This window comes from Oncorhynchus mykiss, chromosome 6, assembly GCF_013265735.2.
Source record: "Oncorhynchus mykiss isolate Arlee chromosome 6, USDA_OmykA_1.1, whole genome shotgun sequence".
Lineage (NCBI taxonomy): Eukaryota > Metazoa > Chordata > Actinopteri > Salmoniformes > Salmonidae > Oncorhynchus > Oncorhynchus mykiss.
In genome coordinates this window covers 73,356,675-73,372,651 of record NC_048570.1, presented here as the reverse complement: position 1 = coordinate 73,372,651, position 15,977 = coordinate 73,356,675, and the positions used below count along the sequence as shown (strand labels likewise).

Genomic DNA, 15,977 nt, shown 5'->3' with positions numbered 1-15,977 from the left:
ACTGAATGAGTCATTTCTGAAACACAGTATTTCTTTGAAATAACTGCTAGCTCTATTGTAGAGGCGCTCCTTTGACATGATGGACGTGGATTCAGCTTGCCTTTATCATTCCTGCCTGCATTCAGCAGATGCTATAATGTCTGACAGGAGGGAGGGAGGTAGAGACAGTAGGAGCCAGGGGTGCTGTAAATAGAGTTACAGAGGAACACTTTGTGATCCCGAGCACACAATAGGGACTGGGGCCCTCTCTTTGCAGCGCTCAGGTTTTCCCTCTGTAATCTTTGCTGTACATCCCCCTGTCTGTCTGGTGCTAGCGCCCAGAGCTCAGCAGCCATCCCGTATTCAGGGCTCATGCTTTATAGAACACACCGCGTTCTCCCTTTTGTCATGTCGCTTTATGCTCAGATTAAACTTGGCATCATGTTGTACTTGACGCACAATGAAACCCGTTCATTCAGCTCGCCTGTGACAATGTTAAACGTCATGTCCGTGTGCATTTACAGAATAAAATAACAGCTTTCGGGGCCCTCTGAATAGTTGCTGCACATTACACTTAATGTATTATGCAGGGGGAGAGTGCCGACTGCTGCTCGCTCCATTGTTAAATGACCTAGTTCAACAGTGAATGCACAGGGCATTAGCACAGGGCTGTCTTCCTCTCTAAAGACTCAAGTAGGAGATGGACACTTTGACTCGGCATGACACAAATAATCTCTCCCCCTCGGATTCGCCTAGGAAGACACTAAAAGCAGGCATGTGGCCAGGGTTCAGCCGAGAGAGTTTGTTTTACTCCCAGGGTGAGCATTCCATCTTTGCCAAAGGTGCTCTATGTGTACCCCTCCTCTTCCTGTGTCTTTTCTGAGGTTGCCTATCACACGCAGTTTGTACAGACACTCAGGTGGGCTCCCTATACAATGCTAACAGCTCCCCTGCCACACACACAGACACCGACACCAACACACACATTAATCTTTCACTGTTCTCTGGGCTTTCACTCTTTTGTTTGTGTTCTTGTTTTCCACCCACATGGGAGCTTGTATACCTCTCTCCTATCAGAGAAAATATCATGTACCATTACACTTCAGTCACTGGAGGTTAATACAGAACATCACCTGCAATACAATGCTGTTTGATTTAGTTTCATAGAACATCCTGATCAAAAGCATTACTTCCAGAAGAAAACAGACAGTTGTTCATTCATTTCTCAGAGAGAAAAAACATTTGATTGTCAAAAAAAAATCCATTGTCAATTTACTGAAATGTTTTTCCTCTTTCAGTTTCCCTTTGATTGGCCAGTAAGACCTGAAAAGGATGACAAGAAGACAAATTGAGACATTTGAATTCCACTTCAAGTCTTCTCCATCATCCTGAGGCATTTTATTTATTCAAGAACTATTCCTCAAAAAGAGAGAGTATGTCTCTCTGTGTGTGTCCCTGTGTGTATCTGTGTGTGTCTCTGTGTGTGAAAGACAGTGAGAGTGCTGCAATTTACCATCATGCTTCAAGGAGCCATCATTATGTATCAACATCTGAGTGATTCTGATCTACAATTAACCACCACCTGCTTATGGCCTGTGATTAGAGGCTGCCTATCTGCCTTGGCTTTGCTAACTTAAGTGTTTTCTAATTATGACATATGCGCTGGTCCCCGCTGGGCAGAAGGCGCTTTGTAAAGATAAGATAGAGCGCCATGCCTTCCCAGCGCCACGCTCCGTGTGAAGCGACACACACTGCTGTATTCATCACCCAGCCATATTATTGCACTTAATGAAAGAGGCTAGCAGCCCGATGACAAATTGACGGATGTGCGATTAGTCAGATGGGCAATGGCGGCCTAGGATGGGATGCTACATGGACAGTCCTCTCCTCTCTGCTGGGAGAGCCTGGGAGGACTCAGCATTCTGGGGGAACTGTGTAATAAATTAGCCGTCTACTATCCCCCCCCACCCCCCCTGCACTCCACTGGCCCCTCCTGATCAATCAAGGCCTTTTATAAACTCATGATCATTAAGCATCATGTTGGGCTGAGGGGATGAGTAACAAGAGCCATCCATCAAAGACTTTCATTAACAACTAGCTCAGCGCTAAACTTCTCCTTTCTCCACCACAAAGTCCCAGTGATCACACAGAGGGAAGATCAGCTACCGCACCAGTCAGCTGGGGCCAGTGTTGAACAAGTCTGCTTATTGAATTAAACCCTTATTACCTCCACATCATTAAATATAATATAACTCTGTACAGTCTGATGATACATCAGCAATCATTGTTACATTGGCCTATAACAGGTTGATTTAGGATGTGTTGTCTAATGTGAGTTACTGTATTCTTAAGTACTCTGCTGTACTCTACTGTACTCTACTGTAGCTGGACAGTACTGTATGTCAACTACAAGGTTATTAAACATTGTACAAATATGACTTTCTCTTTCCCTGTGTTGGCAATGCTAATGAACATTAGACTAAATATGTGCAATATGCTACAATGAATATCTATTACATTTTATACAGTATGTTTTATATACTTATTGCTTATAACCTTTATCATTTATGTCCATGCATTAGAATTACAGTTAAAATAATGTGGATAAATTATATGCACAACATCAGGCTTTTTGTTTCAAGGCTTGAAAATATTCAGTGAACTAATGCTACTTTACTACCCCTGCATCAAGTGCTGTGATAAATTAATGGCATTTTTATTATTTTATGATGTCATGAAATTTTTACTGATCACTCTGGCACAGAAGGACATGCGGTGGTATCCAGGGACGATGGCCCTCCGTCCGTCCAGAGAGACGGTACAGTATGCTCACCACCGCCTGCCTGCTGCATGCCCACTATACAGGACATTTATAATGTACAGTAGTGAGGATGGCAAGAGCACATAGCTTCAGCAAATGGAGAGAGAGGGAGAGAGAAAAATAGAGAGGGAGAGAGAAAGAGAAAAGGAGAGAGAGAAAGAGAAAAAGAGAGAGAGAGATGCAGGGAGTGAAAGGGGGAAAGATTTTTTTTAAACTTGACAGAATAAATGCACAAGTGAAGGAGAGGCAGGGAATGAAGAACAGAGAACATGAGAGAGGGGCAGAGAGAGAGAATACAAAATATATAATGGTACAAGTTGTTCCCCTCCCATTCTGAACATGGCCTCTGGCGAGCGAGCGGTCCTTCCCTCAAATGAGTTCAGCATGCAGCCTTCATCCCACATCTCAAATTATAGCGACGCGCTCCAAGCTCAAGTGGAAAAAAAGCCACCCACAATAATCTCCTCTGCCCTGCCCAGTGCTCTTTTTGTCTCAAATTTGGTTACAAACATATTTTGTTCGATAGCAAATGGCTGCCCGGTGAAGTCATTCCATAGCCATAGAGAACAGAGCAGGGCGAGGGATGGCAGAGTCAGTGGAACTTCTTAGCTTAGCATTGGAGAAGTGTGGAACCCGAGAAGGCCCATGTCAGCACTGTGAAGAGGGCTTTAATCTGCCTGGCCACAGAACATGTGCAGGAGGCCCGCTTCTCTGCCCACAGCCACAGGGCGTCTCCTGGGCCTGGGCAGCCCTGGCAGAAGCAGCTAGAGGCAGTGGTAAAGAAAGCAGAAGAAGAGGCAGAGAGTGGCAGGAGGCCCTGTGCATTGTGCCTGTGTCTACCCTATATTTACGCATCATACTGCCGCTCCACTCCTGCCCCTCTCCTTTATAAATAGCCTGGCCACCACCATATGGCCTTGGATTGTCTGCTCCATACAACTGTAAGATAATAAGGATTGTTAGAGCCTGTTTAAGGTCCGGTATTAAGGACAGCTGAAAACATTGTCTAGATTTAAGTGAAAAAAAGTAGAGAAGCCCTCCACTATTCTTCTGTTAAAGGGACTGCTTCTGTAAGATACTGAAAAGCTTCACTTGACGAAAGTCACGCAGGACAGGTGCGTAAACCTTGGAGTTTGGTCATTTCCTTTTTTCGGTTTCCCAGGTGCATAGGGCTAATACCTTGATAGAAAAAGACAACTGACAAAGGCCATAATATTTTGTTGAATAACTGTTATTGTCATGTCTGTGAAAGCGGGCCTCGCAGCATATGCAGCAGCTCAAACACCTGGTCTATGGGGAGGTGAAGCACACAGCTCTCTGATCTGAGCACAATAGCAGGCTTTGTGTATCAGCTGTCACTCATCACAAAGGTCACATATGACCCAGAGTGGAGACCTTGAGGGCCTAAACCTCTGCAATTTGCGCCCTGCCCTGACTAAGATGGAGACAAAGTGCTCTTTACATCCCGTTTTCTCATCCCAATCTGTTTTGTATTTCAGTTGTAACCAATTGCAATGTTATTTATAATGTTGCAGCTCTCCAGTAGTTGGTAGTTTTGAACCATTTACGTCTTAAGCCCATCCAGTGGTGTGGTAAGCCAAGGGTTTCTTTCATGCAGCCTCTCTTTTCCCCTGCTCCCTGGGCCTCAGCCCTGCACTGCAGGAGCTCCACAGGCCTCATCCCCCAAGGCAGGCACAGGATCACTCAGGCCATAGATGGACCACTGCCCTAGACGTCCAGTCCTCTGAGTCCTCCAGCCTCTACTGACAGCACCAGGCTACCACCTCATTAAGAGAGCAGCACAGAGTAGCATCTTAGTTCAATTATGGAGCTAAACTGCTAACTGCTACCCCTAATCCGGGCTGGACGCCAGATAGAGTTTTTGGTTTGTTTTTAATGACAGAATATACTATCATACACCAGGCTGAGATGTTCTTCTCTTTTTTCTCTGGAAGGAGAACCAAGTCAGCCACACAAAACCTGACCTTTCAACTTAATTTGCAAATGGTGCATTTTATGCATTGCCATCTCTGCTCTGTGCTGTAAAGGCCTTTCTGACAGAGCTCTCCTGTGGTTTTTTATTCCACACTGGGTTGAGATCATTTGCTGTTGTATTTTTACGGGTTTCCAGCTCTCAATGACCCTGAACTGTTCACTGGCTCCTCCGGGGACCGTTAAGTTGGGCTCACATCTCTGCCTTATCAAACCCTCTGCTTACAATAACACAATACTACCATAACCACAACAATATGGAGAGTGAACTGAGTGACCTGGCAGACACAGGAGCCGTTATGTGCCCACTGTAACAATGCTGCAGCAGAGCACAACAGGCCCATTATGGCGTGTTCTCTCTCCCCAGTCTCTGTTGTACAGAGGCCCGGCCGACAGTGAGCGTGGCTCTCTCTGCAGGTCTAGAGCTCTGGGGCCAGTAACATTTCAGAGCGGCTGCAGTGCATTGGCAATTCCCCATTTTACACCGCAACTACGGAAAATAAGGGAACTACCTCAGCCAACAGCCCAACCGGGATGCGGCCTTGATGTCTTTCTGGAGAGAGGTGAGACAGAGAGACAGAAAGACAGAAAGAGAGAAAGAGCGGGTGGCATTGTTTCAGTCCTGGCCTGGGACAGACGCCCACACACATCCACAACCTCTTTCAGAGTCATAGACTATTTTTATTCCTTTGACAGATGTGAACAATTGGACAAAGCATTAATGTAAGCAATACTCAACAATGGCACTTGCTGGCTATGGCCAGTGACTGGGAGCAGAACATAATCTAATTTGGACGGCCAAACCCATGTATGCCAGGGATTTACATTGCAGCCAAAAAAGCCTTGGTTGGCAATTTCCAAGACAGCAGTCGAAAAGCAGCAGAAAATTGCTTCCAGGGCTGCAGACCAGACAAGATTATATTCAAAGTCTTTGTGAGGGCTTTGCCTGAATAGGACCTCGGCACACACACAAACACACACACTCACACACACACACACACACACACACACACACACACACACACACACACACACACACACACACACACACACACACACACACACACACACACACACACACACACACACACACACACACACACACACACACACACACACAGATTAGAGAGAAGAGCATTTCTACTACTCGCAAAAGGTTAGGAGTCAGGACTTTGTGGAACACCAGCAAAGCTCCATTTGAATATGTTCGGCTCTGAGCTGTACGACATGGGAAAGAGAATATTGTACTCATCAATAATGTAGGAAGGAGGGGGTGTCAGGGGGACAGGGGCAGTTCAATAGGTTAATACACTGGCCTTTCACCCTTTGATTTCAGTTTGGGAGATGTCAGCAGAGGAATATATTGTATCTCTACACACAACCTCCAGTGAACAGTGGGTACTACCAAGACCAAGACAAGAGCCATGGGAATATCAACCAAGACAAGAGATATGGGAATATCAACCAAGATAAGAGCTATGGGAATATCACCAATCTGTGACACCTGAATCAGTGACTCTGTAGCCTGTTTTCTCCTGTATCTCAGTTCAAACAGTATGGGAAAACTATGAAATCTTCAACCTGCAGATGAATACACCCAATCCTAACAGTTTCACCAGTTCTAGCTAGCTATGCTAATAGCAGGAGACAATTCCAGGAGTTGCAAATGGATCCTGTTGTATTTGACTGTACACATTCTCAGTTGTTTTAGATAAAAGCATCCACTGAGCAAATAAATAATGGAACAAAGTAATTGCCCTCTACAGACAATAATAAAGATTCCTTGATGCCCTTCCAGACTCCCTCTGCCTACCCAAGGACGTCAGAGGACAAAAATCAGTTAACCACCTAACTGAGAAACTCAATTTAACCTTGTGCAATACCCTAGATGCAGTTGCACCCCTAAAAACTAAAAACATTTCTCATAAGAAACTAGCTCCCTGGTATACAGAAAATACCCGAGCTCTGAAGCAAGCTTCCAGAAAATTGGAACGGAAATGGTGCCACACCAAACTGGAAGTCTTCCGACTAGCTTGGAAAGACAGTACCGTGCAGTATCGAAGAGCCCATACTGCTGCTCGATCATCCTATTTTTCCAACTTAATTGAGGAAGATAAGAACAATCCGAAATTTATTTTTGATACTGTCGCAAAGCTAACTAAAAAGCAGCATTCCCCAAGTGAGGGTGGCTTTCACTTCAGCAGTAATAAATTCATGAACTTCTTTGAGGAAAAGATCAGGATTATTAGAAAGCAAATCACGGACTCCTCTTTAAATCTGTGTATTCCTTCAAAGCTCAGTTGTCCTGAGTCTGCACAACTCTGCCAGGACCTAGGATCAAGAGAGACACTCAAGTGTTTTAGTACTATATCTCTTGACACAACGATTAAAATAATCATGGCCTCTAAACCTTCAAGCTGCATACTGGACCCTATTCCAACTAAACGACTGAAAGAGCTGCTTCCTGTGCTTGGCCCTCCTATGTTGAACATAAACGGCTCTCTATCCACCGGATGTGTACCAAACTCACTAAAAGTGGCAGTAATAAAGCCTCTCATGAAAAAGCCAAACCTTGACTCAGAAAATATAAAAAACTATCGGCCTATATCGAATCTTACATTCCTCTCAAGAATTTTAGAAAAGGCTGTTGCGCAGCAACTCACTGCCTTCCTGAAGACAAACAATGTATACGAAATGCTTCAGTCTGGTTTTAGACCCTATCATAGCACTGAGACTGCACTCATGAAGGTGGTAAATGCATCTGTCCTCGTGCTCCTAGACCTTAGTGCTGCTTTTGATACCATCGATCACCACATTCTTTTGGAGAGATTGGAAACCCAAACTGGTCTACACGGACAAGTTCTGGCCTTATCTGTCGGAAAGATATCAGTTTGTCTCTGTGAATGGCTTGTCATCTGACAAATGAACTGTACATTTCGGTGTTCCTCAAGGTTCTGTTTTAGGACCACTATTGTTTTCACTATATATTTTACCTCTTGGGGATGTCATTCGAAAACATAATGTTAACTTTCACTGCTATGCGGATGACACACAGCTGTACATTTCAATGAAACATGGTGAAGCCCCAAAATTGCCCTCGCTAGAAGCCTGTGTTTCAGACATAAGGAAGTGGATGGCTGCAAACTTTCTACTTTTAAACTCGGACAAAACAGAGATGCTTGTTCTAGGTCCCAAGAAACAAAGAGATCTTCTGTTGAATCTGACAATTAATCTTAATGGTTGTACAGTCGTCTCAAATAAAACTGTGAAGGACCTCGGCGTTACTCTGGACCCTGATCTCTCTTTTGACGAACATATCAAGACTGTTTCAAGGACAGCTTTTTCCATCTACGCCTCCTTACACTGGCTTCCTGTCAAGGCAAGGGCTGATTTCAAGGTTTTACTGCTAACCTACAAAGCATTACATGGGCTTGCTCCTACCTATCTCTCTGATTTGGTCCTGCCGTACATAACTACATGTACGCTACGGTCACAAGACGCAGGCCTCCTAATTGTCCCTAGAATTTCTAAGCAAACAGCTGGAGGCAGGGCTTTCTCCTATAGAGCTCCATTTTTATGGAATGGTCTGCCTACCCATGTGATAGACGCAAACTCGGTCTCAACCTTTAAGTCTTTACTGAAGACTCATCTCTTCAGTGGGTCATATGATTGGGTGTAGTCTGGCCCAGGAGTATGAAGGTGAACGGAAAGGCACTGGAGCAACGAACCGCCCTTGCTGTCTCTCCACTGGGATTCTCTGCCTCTAACCCTATTACAGGGGCTGAGTCACTGGCTTACTGGTGCTCTTTCATGCTGTCCCTAGGAGGGGTGGGTCACCTGAGTGGGTTGAGTCACTGATGTGATCTTCCTGTCTGGGTTGGCGCCCCCCCCTTGGGTTGTGCCGTGGCTGAGATCTTTGTGGGCTATACTCGGCCTTGTCTCAGGATGGTAAATTGGTGGTTGAAGATATTCCTCTAGTGGTGTGGGGGCTGTGCTTTGGCAAAGTGAGTGGGGTTATATCCTTCCTGTTTGGCCCTGTCCGGGGGTATCATCGGATGGGGCCACAGTGTCTCCTGACCCCTCCTGTCTCAGCCTCCAGTATTTATGCTGCAATAGTTCATGTGTCGGGGGGGCTAGGGTCAGTTTGTTATATCTGGAGTACTTCTCCTGTCTTATCCGGTGTCCTGTGTGAATTTAAGTATGCTCTCTCTAATTCTCTCTATCTCTCTTTCTTTCTCTTTCTCGGAGGACCTGAGCCCTAGGACCATGCCTCAGGACTACCTGGCATGATGACTCCTTGCTGTCCCCAGTCCACCTGGCCATGCTGCTGCTCCAGTTTCAACTGTTCTGCCTGCGGCTATGGAATCCTGACCTGTTCACCGGACGTGCTACCTGTCCCAGACCTATTATTTGGCCATGCTGGTCATTTATGAACATTTGAACATCTTGGCCATGTTCTGTTATAATCTCCACCCGGCACAGCCAGAAGAGGACTGGCCACCCTTCATAGCCTGGTTCCTCTCTTGGCTTCTTCCTAGGTTTTGGCCTTTCTAGGGAGTTTTTCCTAGCCACCGTGCTTCTACACCTGCATTGCTTGCTGTTTGGGGTTTTAGGCTGGGTTTCTGTACAGCACTTTGAGATATCAGCTGATAAATACATTTGATTTGATTTTGATTTGATACTGATGGGATATAGTAAAAAAGGACAAATAGAAAACAGTAAATAGTGAATATTTTACGTCCTCAACAAGAAGGTAGAAGACTAGTGAACTGTAGAATTAAAGGACATCTTCCACCTCAAAGGGCAGTAGTAAGGAGAGAGAGATGAGGAGGAACGAGAGAGAGAAATGAGAGAGAGAGGGGAGGGCAGAAGAAAGAGACGAGAGAGAAAGATAAGAGATAGAGAAGAGATGGAAAGAGAGAGTAAGAAGGGCCATATGGAGGGATCCCAGTAATAGGGTGAGAGAGGAGGAAGGGATGCATTGTGCTCCATGGACACACTTTGTATTAAAAGATGAATTGATCCATCTGTAAGCAGCACTTAGCCCCACTCTCCGGCTGGGTCGTTACACTGTGATAAATCAATATTTAATATCCCCCTCAAACAGCCACACTAGATGATTTTAACCTCTCCTTAATCCCATTTATGTTACTTTTCCTGAATCTTCATGTAAGCTTTCACTGTGATAAACTTCCAGACAGCCGACCGGGAGAACAGCTACTAAAGAGCCCACAGTATTTATGTCAGGTGAGGCGCTTGGCTGAAATATTCATATTCTGAAACTGACCAAAGTGAAAGCTTTTATCTGGGCCGTCCGGGCCTGTGCAGACTGTTGGCTTGTATCAGGGGAAGGGAAGGCCACTCCGTGCTGTGCCGCGCCAGGCCTGCCCCCCCACCCCCTCCTTCCATCCCTGCCTCCCTAGCCCCTTCCTAACCCTCCCTCCCTCCCAGGCTGAATTACAGCCCTCTGTTTTTACTGTGCCACTGTGATGATCACTCATCTGGCTCACTTGTTAGAGTGTGTCCCAGCACTCAGCACACACACCATCCTGATAGGGACAGTGTCACTGGAACTGTCTTTATCTGCCTTTGGTCTAGGGATGGAGCCAAGCATGGCTCCAGAAGACTGATCATATTCACTACCACATTGACCTCAGAGTTTCACATTGGAGTGTCTCTTTGGTATGACTGAGACAGCATAAAGAGCTGCTCCTCAGTCCCTCTCTAAGCACTTATAGTTCAGTCATTCACTCACTCTTGGAATCAACTGTACATTTCTTGCTGTCCCCATAGGATAACTCTTTCTGGTTCCATGTAGAACCCTCTGTGGAAAGGGTCAAGACAGCACCTTTCTTTCTAGGAGTGCAGGAGAGGTAATGCCAAGGGTTTCATGCTAACTCATTATAGATGCAGCTACCTCTCCTAAACATAGCTGTGCTTCTGGTAAGCTGTCCTCTGAGAGACCCAGGTGGGAGGATGGAGAGAGAGGCCAGGCACACGAAGGCTGACTGACTTCCCAAAAGAAGGAGTCTTTGTGGTGTGTACGGTTACCTAGGGCAACACGATAACCCCAAAAATACCAGTCATATTTTCAAACTGATAGCCCACCTAATTATAATCTGTTGTTCTTGGCTGTGTACTGTCAATGCTGTGATCTTGAACCACAAGCCTCCACAGTCTTACCTCGCTGTTACATTGACTCTTACATTGCACTGACTCTATGCACACACAATAGACTCTACCCACACACCCACACATACTAACACTGACATTTCTATTCTTTATCTTTAACTCTGCATTGTTGGAAAAGGACCCGTAAATAAGCATTTCACTGTTAGTCTACACTCTCTGCCCATCTCTCTGTCTCTCTCTCTCTCTGTCTCTCTCTCTCTCTCTCTCTCTCTGTCTGTCTATCTCTCTCTCTCTCTCTCTCTGTCTATATCTCTGTCTCTGTCTCTGTCTCTGTCTCCCTCCTCAGAATGAGTACACAGACTGAAAGGGGTGGAGCAGAGGTGAGGAGTGATTGACAGCGTCAGCCACAAACGCCCCTCCCTGTTAAAAAAACGCACAGCTCACCTGAGAGGATTGTTTAAACACAGGCTGAGTAGACAGGCCCATAATGCAGTCGAGACAAAAACGAAAGCACACAAAAGAGGGCCAGAGAAAAGCAGTAAGCTCTACCTGCTAAAAACAATGGAGGGGTAGGTGTTTGCTGCCTGTTGAAAATGGTTCCTTTCAGGGCATTGTTCACACACTGCATTCATATCATGTAGCAGCAGATTCTGGAGCTTGGCTCACCTTAGAGTCAGGGAGGTAGAGAACGCTACAGGGCCGTCCCACAGACACACCGACAGACACAGACAGAGACTGAGTGGAAACGGGAGATGGGAGTGTTAACGTTACTCTACGGGCCTCAGACTCACCCACTTAGTGGAAAACCAACAAAGACAGAGAAACTGAGGAAGCGTAACTAGCTAACAGGAACAGTTATGATTGCGAGATATTAAGGTGTACGACCATAACAAATTGTAGTTTGAATTTCCTTTTTTAACGACACAACTCTGTGAGATGGGACTGAACTTTAAATGGTTTTATTGTCTGGTGGCATGGCGAGACAAGTTGATCCCACTGAGTTGTCAAACTATTGGTCATGTCCCTTGACTTGACACACTTCAGTCTGAGCTCACTGCATTGCCACCTGCGTAGACACAGATTTACCCCTAAAACTAAATTAAAGAAGAAATCAAAATAGATATTCGTAGATTTTTTAAAATATACATTGACCTAGTTGAATGTGTTGGTTAAAAGTGTCAGGTGTTGAAATATTAATGAAGCTCCGCTCCCAGTTCCTGCCTGCTCCTCACAGCCAACTGGCAATATGGCACCAATCAGAGGGAGGTGGATGTTTTTTTCTCTCCTTGATTGACTCATCGCTTGAAGATATTTTAAAAGGGAATCCCGGGGAGGGGAGTGTGTGTGCTCCTGGTACAAAGCGCCCCTGTCCCATGTCGAGGGACGGAGAGGGCCGTATGTCTGCTTTAATTGGGCAGAGACATCAGAGTGTTAACCCGCACCGGGCAGCACCATGGTCCGATCCTCTAACACCAACATCAACACATACGCATGCAAACATCATAACGCACGCACACACACACACACACACACACACACACACACACACACACACACACACACACACACACACACACACACACACACACACACACACACACACACACTTACACAAACAAACAAACACACACACACACACACACACACACACACACACACACACACACACACACACACACACACACACACACAGCCATGCCAATGTCAATGTCAATAAAAACCACTACTCTGGACCAGCATTAAAGACAAACATTGGTCTGAAGAATTATATCTAAAAAAGAAAATAGCGGAAATCACTTTACTAGTTGTGGTTTTGGGCTACTCACAATGTACTCAGTGAACCAGCTCTGTTGGTGAGGAAAAAAGAGGGAGGGAAGGAGAAAAGAGAGACAGAGAGAGAAGAGTGAATAAACAGAAAGCAACATATAGGAAGATAAATGGAAGAGAGGAGAAAAGGAATGAGAGAGAATGAGACAGAGAGCTGGATGGCCAGACAGACGGACGGGGTCAGGGATTCTGACCTTGTCAGCCCTGCTGCAGTTGTTGAGGCCCATGCCTGTGAGGGCAGAGAGCTTGGCCTCCATGCCCTGCTGGTGGTGCTGCAGCTGCTCTCTCTGGATCTGTTCTCTCATCTTCCTGGCCTCCTGGATGGCCTTCATCACCGCATCCTGGTCCCCGAACAGCGCTGTGGAGTTCAGGCTGGACAGGATGTCTGGGGAGGGAGTCACACCCAGTTAACCCACACACACAGTAGATACACATTCACACTATTCATTTTGATTCAAAGTGAATGAGCCCACTGGCAGGTGTTCATCATCCTATGTGGAGAATCAAGCCTTGTAGGAGGTCCTCTTCCCTTTTTCCCCGTCAGGGAGTGTGTGTGCATGTGTGCGTGCAAGTGCACGTGTATGCTCCCTGAATCTGTGTACGGGTGGGTCTGTTTTAAAGACAGCGAGAGGCAGTAGACCGAGTCTGCCGACCTTCTTTGTGTAATTAACATCTCAAAGTTAGGTGAGGAGGGATGGCAGTTAAAGACACAGATATAGAATAAAACAAACATGGGGTTCAAACCCCCAGTCTGAGCGGAACAGCGGAAATGCAGGCACTTTAATGAAAGACTGCATTTAATAACAGTTAGCAAAGGCTGAGTAGAAAGGCTTAACATGAGACGGATGGTGAAACGTGAGACCTCTTAAAAACAAATCATGTGTTACATCATCCGCAGCTCTAGAATGCATGGTTTTTAATAGCAAGGTTCCACCGAGATCAAGAGTTGCAATTGTGTCAACAGTTTTGTCTACAAGGATAAACGTCATTAACTTAAAAAAGGGCAACATTCAAAGCCATTTTTACAACTTGACAGTGTGAAATATTATATGTTCAACTCCCATTATCTAAACACAGAAAATAAAACCAACAAAATATCGAGCTTCGATCCTATATCACTGTTATGGAATTATAATGATCTTTCTATGTGATCGAGGGGGTGCCAACTTCAAAACAAATTCAGTCAGTGTGTATTGACTATTGGAGATGGAGCAGGAGGTGAGATGCAGAGTGTGGCCAGTTCTTACCCAGAGAAGACCCACGGCCCATTCCTCCGAGGGGACTGGGGATGCCGCTCTTGGACAGGCTGTTGGGGCTGGTCTTGCTGCCTGTGAACAGGCTGTGTGTGGGGGACGTGGGGGACTTGACCAGCTCTGCCGTCTTGGGCCGGGCGGACAGGTTGAGAGGCTGCGTTCCCTCCTCCTTGTGGAGATGGGGTAAGGGAGCGGAGTGGAAGAGAGAGCGAGCGAGAGAGAGAGAGAGAGAGAGAGAGAGTGGAAGAGGGAGAGAGAGATAGAAGAGAGATAGATAGGGAGAAACAGCAGGAGAGAGAGTGGAAGAGGGAGAGAGAGATAGAAGAGAGAGTGGAAGAGGGAGAGAGAGATAGAAGATAGATAGATAGGAGAGAGAGTGGAAGAGGGAGAGAGAGATAGAGGGAGGGAGAGATAGATAGAAGATAGATAGATAGGAGAGAGAGTGGAAGAGAGAGAGATAGAAGAGAGATAGAAGAGAGATAGAGAGGGAGAAACAGCGGGAGAGAGAGGAGACAGATGTGAATAAGGGCTCCTCCTATTGGAGGATGTGTGGGCTCCCAGACAACACTCTGCTTCTGGCTAATTACTAGCGCTCCTATCTGACCGTCCACTGCTCCCCCCTCTCCCTTCCCCTTCTCTCCTCTCCCCTCTTCTATCCTTCTCTACTCTCCCCCGCTTTTCCGCTCCTGTCCCCTCCTCTCTCATTCTCTTCCCTCCTCTCCTCATTCATCTGCTGGCACCATGCCATCATGGCCGTCCTCACAGTTGCTGAGCACCTTTGTTCACACTAATTAAATCTGATTTTGCCTCTCTGTACATCTTCATCTGTTCTCCCTCTTCTCTGGTCTAAGAATGAATAATAACCACATTACAGAGATACATGGTGATGACTAAAGATGGTTGTAAGTAACAGTCATCAGACGTCAGTTGCGTTATCTAATTCATTAGGTTGTTTTCCAATTTCCTTTCTCATTTGCCGATACTGGTGTTAGTCATTTGTTTCATGTAATACTGCATCCAACCGTGTGTAATAAATGTATAACTGGTTTAGAATGCATTCTTTGTAAAGTTGTGTGAGTTAATGTGAGATGTCGGGTCACAGGAGGACATGTCTGCTGGGCTGGTTGCAGTACAGCACAGAGCAGCAGTAAGGTGTGATTGAGGCTGATGGTGATCTGTGGTGTTCTCCAGGCCAGTGTCTAGGAGCTCTTGGAGAGGATACCTGCTACCTGACTGGATGGTACTGTAGGTATTACACACGTACCAATGGAGGAAAGTACCTGGGTGGGTCAAGGATAGCTCTACTGCCTCCTTATGAATCTCTCTAGTGAAGTCTCTTCGCTGAGATTAGTCTGTATGCTGTTGTTAACAGTCTTTTTCAAAGCCCAAGTGTCTCCTTGTCCAAACATATGGCTGGCTCAGACACAGACTGCCTCAAGGCCTTGTTATTGCTGTGCCAATAACAGTTTGTCATCCAATGAAGCCAAAAGCTGACAAACAAAACTAACAGCAATCTAATTCTAACTAAAGATGAATACAGATGGGGCTTTGGGGACATATGTACTTTACATTAGTGTTTAATTATTGATAGTTCAAGGTCACAACCTTCGTGTTTAGAAGTATGATAAATACCCATAGAGCCCATTCAGAACGGCAACTCAATGTCACAATATCTGAGTGAAAAGGCCTGTAGGATCTGTGTAGTGCCTCTTATCTAACAAACAACCTTGATGACATAGACCCTATTAGGTGACAGGGTTTAGGAGACAGCTTGATACAGGCCCATGGATGAGCTCCCAGGAGGCTGTGTGCCTGGGGTCATGGGGGAGGTGTGGTGGGGTTGTGGGGGAGGCCGTGTTTAGTTCCAGAGCTTGCATGCCGAAGAGAATACCAGAGAGAGAGAGAGAGAGAGAGAGAGAGCTGCCCTAATGTACCATTCAATGACATGATTTAAGTCCCTTCACTATAGTGAT

The 15,977-nt window shown here is 45.8% G+C and overlaps 1 protein-coding gene across 19 annotated transcripts in view; it reads right to left on the bottom strand.

Moving 5' to 3' along the window:
• The window catches only part of LOC100136290 (SOX-LZ), a 201,271-nt gene that overhangs the window by 19,598 nt on the left and 165,696 nt on the right, over positions 1 to 15,977 (bottom strand). For 13 of the 19 annotated variants that reach the window (XM_036979115.1, XM_036979122.1, XM_036979116.1 and 10 more), the window contains 3 exons: positions 13,999 to 14,173; positions 12,946 to 13,136; positions 12,751 to 12,771 (listed from right to left, as the gene is read on the bottom strand). In XM_036979115.1, coding sequence (XP_036835010.1) covers positions 12,751 to 12,771; positions 12,946 to 13,136; positions 13,999 to 14,173 — 387 coding nt within the window. 19 annotated transcript variants of the gene reach the window in all.